Source organism: Chenopodium quinoa, unplaced genomic scaffold (genome assembly GCF_001683475.1).
Source record: "Chenopodium quinoa cultivar QQ74 unplaced genomic scaffold, ASM168347v1, whole genome shotgun sequence".
Lineage (NCBI taxonomy): Eukaryota > Viridiplantae > Streptophyta > Magnoliopsida > Caryophyllales > Amaranthaceae > Chenopodium > Chenopodium quinoa.
Genome location: NW_018743942.1, coordinates 1,410,884 through 1,417,490, shown reverse-complemented (window position 1 = coordinate 1,417,490; position 6,607 = coordinate 1,410,884). Strand labels below are relative to the sequence as shown.

Genomic DNA, 6,607 nt, shown 5'->3' with positions numbered 1-6,607 from the left:
CAAATAATTGTCCCAAATTATAGAGCATATGCTTATACTCTCGGATTCGAACTCGGATCGGACTCCGTCGGACTTTGTGTAGGGTCCAAGTCCAACCTCCTATTCAGATTCGGATCTATTTTATCGGATTCGGATTAATTTTAAACGGATTCGAATCGGATTTTTTCCTTCGGATCGGATCGGATTCGAATCGAACTCGGATTAAATTGTCATCCCTATCCATGTACTCTAACAACAAACAAAGAAATGGATCAAATGTGCTCCTATCAAATCCCAAAAACCTAACTCCATCACATAATGTTTTCCTTGGATCCAAAAAATGCATCTTCACTAGCTATGTCAGTGTATGCCAAAGAATCAATCAATTCCTTAATAAATGTAACATCTACATCCATTGGGAGCCCATCAAACACTCTTACATTATCACCAATGTAAGTCATTTCACCACCCTGGGGTAACCGATTACTATCAGGAATATTACCTCCGATGACTGGAAGAGTGAATAAATTGCAAGTTTTGTAAGTTTAGGGAATGAAGTACAACTTTGTTGTAAGTTTAGGGAGTGAGTGTGTAGTTTACTCTGTCCTTACCCTTATACCCACCATTCCCCATTCCCCATTCCCCAACGGCCAACACCGAAAAATCAACAAAACCCCATTTAACTATTCAATAGATATTTAAGTTGAAACATATTTCTCCAAATTGAAGATGAAACTATGCCGTTTAATCAGTAGAACATCAAGCTTCTCATTGAGAAAGGTATGTTCTGGGTTAAATTGGTACTCAACTCAGGGAAACAAAGGACTCTACAGAAGAATATTTCCATTAGGTAAACCCTGTGAATCACCTCCATCAATTCTTGATCAATGGATTCAGGAGGGTCTTCCTGTTACTCAGAATGAACTTCGTGTCATTATTAAACAGCTTCGCCATTTTCGCCATTACCAATATGCTCTTGAGGTCCATAACTCCATTTCTCTCACTCTTCTTTTCTCTTAGTTTGTTTTCATATGTTGGGTTTTGATTTTTTTTTTTTTTTTTAAATAAAATAAAATTATTTTGTTGTTCTTTGTTTTTAATGTAATGTACATTAATAAAGCTTTAATTGGTTTTTTTTTTAAAATTTTTTTTTTTATATATTTATACATATATATAGTTTGTTTACCATGGTATGATTGATAATTGGTTATGTAATGAGTTTCTTAAATTTAATAGAAAATAAGTGCCCAAGTGACTGAGTCCATGACTTTGATTAGGGTTGTCCACTGTTTGAGATGTGTGTCTATGGTGAAATGAAGAATTTGGGTAATATAAGTCTTCGTTTATGTTAATCATGACTCATCATTTTACCTCGAGTTCCGGAGATGTGGGTATGACATTTAGACACTTCATTTTGAACAAAAGTTGTGGAATCTTGAATGAAGTTGCCGTGTTTGATACTTGAATGTGTGCCTGTATCAGAAACTTCTAGCCGAGTCTAAGTAACATAGGTCATGGCCCCTCATGGGTTTTTGTTGATGAATACAAGTGCATTGTCTAGTTGCTTGTAGCTGATTGTGGGTTTTTGGCTAGCAATAAGCCAATATATAGGCATCCTCTAAAAAATAGGTTAGCATATTGTCTGGTTCTTGTCTTGTGAATCATTTGGGAACAAATGATTCGATGCATAGTGTTCTTGCTCTCTCTTCAATGACTTGAGTATAATGTATACAACAATTGATTTCTCTCTTATACTCAAATAAAGCAACTGTGTGGTTTTCTGCTTCAGATTGTCTAGAATCGAATTGATAAATGAATTAATTGGTTGTATGAAATAGTTTTTAATGGCTGCATATTAGTTATTTTTTTTGTAAAAGACTGCATATTATATGTCCGAAATTCCACCATTTAATGTTCTTAATCCATCTGGGAGATTCTGATATAACAATTAATTCAAGAATGATTCAAATAATTTACTAGTGGATATTGTAAATAGCATCTAACTAACAATAGTTAAAATTTGGATGGCAATCTTTGCAATCTATTAACCTCTGCCTGCCCAACCTCTTGGAAAGGTTGATACGCTGGTAGCGAACTTTTCTTATATTTAACATTTTTGTAGACAACTCATTACTTACAATGTCCTAGACTCCTAGCAAAACTGTATAACAAGTCTACTAAACACTAATTGAGGCTATTAAGCCAAATCTTATAGCAGGTCAGCAGCCCTATCTGATCAAGAGCTAAGGCAGAGTTTATGAGCCATTCCCATCTGCAGACTCGATAAGGAAGTGGAAAAGGGCAATATATACATACATACACACATATATATATATATATATATATATATATATATATATATATATATATATATATATATATATATATATATATATATATATATATATATATAAAATAAAATTTTAAATAAAAAACCCATCACAGTGTCACATTTTTTTTTTCGAAAGCCACAATGTTGCATTGTTTTATTCATAATACACCATTTTCTTTGCACAAAACAGTATTGTGAGAACCTGATGTCTCAGAATTTCGATTGTCAAAAGTCTAAATTTAATCGATTGTACTATTGGATATTTCTTATACAGCATGTAGATATCAAGTCATCTCAAATTCTTGCTGTAATGCCATTAACCTTTTCTTATATCTCTATTCTCTTTAAGAATCAAAGTAATGCCTAAATTAAAAGGCTTGTTACTTGGTGCATCATCTAATGCCAGAATAGCATGTAAAAGCCATGCTAGGATGCTCTTAACAAGTTTTAAAAAGGCTCTATGCTTGATAGGTGGATAGTGTGCCTAGGGAGGTAAGCAGTAGAGAAAGAGGAAGGAGATACAAATTTAATGAAGTAGTATATCAAGAGGGTAGTGCTAAGTGATTGCTGTGTTTCTCAGCATCACGGATCATCCAATCTCAAACCTCATCCTAAAAGTGTAACTGGGTAGAACTGCTCTCCAGTTTTCTGTACTTACTTAAATAAGATATTGCATTTTTGCAAGTTGCAACTCTTATAAGTAGTAACTTACCTCATTGCTTGTAATTATATTTCTAGATAATTTGTCCATAACTGTACATAGTTTTAAGTAGGGTTGTTTCTTGTCCGATTCCTAATCTGACTGCCCTTTTTTTTTTTTTTTTTTTTTTTGGGGGGGGGGGGGGAGGGGGGAGGGTGGGGGGAGCAAGCATTCTGCACTGTATGAATTTAGTGATACATAATTTTGTACTGTCATTAGATTTTAGTTCACCCACATAACTGGAGCAATTAAGCATTTAAGCCTGACAAGATTTTTTTTTTTTTTTTTTTTTTAAATCTACATTTGAAATGTCACATTTAACATAATATAAAACCATATATGGTCTAGGTGTGTTGGGGAAAGATATAGACAAAGATGGATTGCCTTCTCTTTTGGAAAATTTGTTATTATTGATCCCAACTTTGGGTCATTTACTTTCATTAATCCAACTTTCCATTATTATTGAATAATCCCAATTTTAGGGGACATTTTCTTCTATCAGGTCATGACCGGTCAATAAAAGTCAATGACCTATTGCTACAGGCGTCAAGCCCTACCCAAAAAAAAAAGAAAACTCCATCCTCTCCCCTCCGTTCACCGGACCACCCTAATACCCACCCTGACCGCCCCCCTCGCTCGTTGGCCCACCGTCCCACCCCCACCTCTAGCGTTGCCACTCCACCTGGCCATAGTAACCAACCCTTGTGTCGCACAAAACCACTCGACTCCCTCCCCCCACTCACAAAAACCACCAAAAGCCCCTTCCCCACTATGCCGTTAGGGTTTTCGATGGTTTTCGTGAGTGGGGGAGGGAGATTGGTGGTTTTCGTGAGTGGGGGAGGGAGATCGTCGATTTTCGTGAGTAGGGGGGGAGGGAGATCGGTGATTTTCGTGAGTGGGAGAGGGAAATCAGCGGTTTTCGTGAGTGGGAGAGGGAGATCGGTGTCAAAGAAGAGGGTGGAGGTGCGCACGCCGGTGAAGGCGAACGGGTAAGGTGGTTTCGAGGGACTGGGCATGGGGATCCGGTGTTTTTGGCGAAGGGGAGTGGAGTTGCGGTGGCTTGGGAGTTGTTTTCAGCGACGGGGGGGTGAAAATGGGGGCTTGGGGGTTGTTTTCTGCGACAGGGGGTGGGTTTGCGAATGGTTTTGGGGGAAGGGAGTGAGGTTGCGGTGGTTTTTGGGGGGCTGGGGAGGGAGATGGTGGTTGCCGGTGGATGCTAGGGAGGGAGGCGGTGGGGCTGCGGTGGGAGGGTGGCTGGTTTTGGTTCTTTTAATTTATTTTTTTGGTTTTTTTTTTAAAAAAAAAAAATTACTAATGAAATTGCAACCTATGGTATTTAAGAAAAAAATATTAAAAAAAAAAAGTTATCTTTAAATAGGTCACCAGCCATTTAACCTGATAAAAGAAAATGTCCCCTAAAGTTGGGATTATTAAAAAATAATCAATAGTTGGGATTAATGAAAGTAAATTGCCCAAACTTGGGATTATTAATAACAAATTTTCTCTCTTTTTATGCGAGCTCATTGATTTTTAAGCAGGTCATTAGACTTGATTGATTGAAATTGGACTTCTTTTCTGCTGTTACCAAAATAGGCAGTGTATATCTGCTAAATAGAGTAAACACCTTAATGAAGGTCTGTAGATCATAAAGCACTTTGGATTAGAAGATTAAATGTAATTCAGGTAACATTTGGACCTAGACAGTTTTATGTATTTTGTTTTTATAAATCTGATACAAGTCAGAGCTCAAATCAGTTGAAATGTATATGTAAAGCGATGGTAGGGTAACATACATGTTATTGTGGACATGCTTCTGTACTTGAACAAATAATTAGTGATAATGATTGCTTTTTCAGCTCTGATGTGCAGACGTGGTTATTGTGTAAGATTTAAATAGCGTGATTCAGGACCTCTTAGAAATTGACTTTCAACAAGGCTAGCTCTTTTGTGTTTCTTATTATACTAGACAGCAGCCTTGCATATATTGTATTTTCATATTTTATCAGGTTGGTCGCTAATGTTTTTATCTTTGAATTTCATTTCTTCTCTGTGACAGGTATCCAAATGGATGAGTGACAAAAGATACATGCATCTCTTAATTGGCGATGTTGCTATTCGTCTAGATTTGATTGCAAAGGTCCATGGAATTGAAGCAGCAGAGTATTACTTTAATAATACTCCAAAGCAGATGAGGACAGTTGAAGTTTATGGTGCACTTCTCAACTGCTATGCACATGCAAAATGTGTGGATAAAGCAGATGCTGTCATGCATAAGATGAGGGAATTTGGATCTGCTGTAAGTACTGTGAATTACAATGCTATGTTGAACGTTTACTACCAAACAGGAAACTATGAGAAAGCAGATGCCTTGATTTGTGAAATGGAGTCAAAACATATAACATTTGATAAAGTCACTTATGGCATCCTACTGCATAATTCTGGAGCTGATTCCGATGTTGAAGAAATTGAGAAAGTTCTGACAAGAATAGAATCTCATACTGAGTCCAATATTAGTTGGAAAACATATGCTGATGCTGCAAATCAATTTCTTAAAGTAGGATATGCAGACAAGGCTTTGGAGTCACTTAGAAAATCAGAAAAGTTGATACTTTTAGAAAAGAACAAGAATAAGGCGTTTTCATGTCTCCTTACTCTTTATGCAACAGCAGGAAATAAGGAAGAAGTGCTAAGAACATGGAATGAACGCAAAAAATTTATGGTCGTTTACAACAGAGACTATATCTGCATCCTGAGCTCAATATTGAAGTTTGATGACATTGAAACCGCTGAAAATATTTTCAAGGAATGGAAAGCCAGTGATCTCAACAAAGATATCCGTACTCCAAATCTCTTGATCAGCTTTTACTGCAGAAATGGTCTAGTTGAGAAGGCTGAAGCCTTAATAGAGAATGTGAATTTGGAAAATTGGGAAAAACCTAATGCATCAACATTGTTTTGGATGTCATTAGGTTATTTCCAGAGGAATCAGATGCAAAAGGCAGTGGAAGCAATGCAGTCTGCTCTCCTGAAATTTAAGGCTGGATCAAATTGGAAGCTTAACAAGGAAAACACGGTGGCCTGTTTAAAGTACTTGAAAGATGAAGGAGATGTGGACCGATCAGGTGAATTTGTATCCTTACTCAAGGACAAGGGATTTATATCAGAGGAAGGAAGTCACCAATTGCTTGCTTATTTTTCTGATAAATATGCATTTGATGATGAATCACTCGCCAGTGTTTTAGATGGGAATGAAGACTGTATAAAGGTGCTGAACTGATCAAAATATGTGCTTTATCATCAGAAAACGAAATAGGAAATCGTTATCGCCCTCCAATGAAAAAAACGATGTGATTTTTTTTGTATTGCGGGTGCATTGTGTACAACTGTGTTAGTCATGCCAAAAAAAAAACAATGGAACCAAAATTTGTGGGGGGTTTTCTTTGGGTTTTTTTTATTTTTATTTTTATTTTTATAAAGTCATTAGCTAGATGCATAAGATTTACTCGATTATAAAACTCTAAGTATAGTGTATACGTGCCTTAACAAATTGTAATTGATAACAATTATCTTGATGTTCTACTTATTGGACATATAAA

General features: G+C 36.4%; 1 protein-coding gene across 1 annotated transcript; it reads left to right on the top strand.

The window, feature by feature from the left end:
* The first annotated feature begins 321 nt into the window (after positions 1 to 321).
* LOC110688831 (pentatricopeptide repeat-containing protein At2g20710, mitochondrial-like) lies at positions 322 to 6,607 on the top strand. Its single transcript, XM_021865587.1, has 2 exons — positions 322 to 960; positions 5,068 to 6,607. Exons 1-2 carry the CDS (start codon positions 709 to 711, stop codon positions 6,286 to 6,288), a joined length of 1,473 nt encoding a protein of 490 aa, XP_021721279.1. The 5' UTR covers positions 322 to 708; the 3' UTR covers positions 6,289 to 6,607.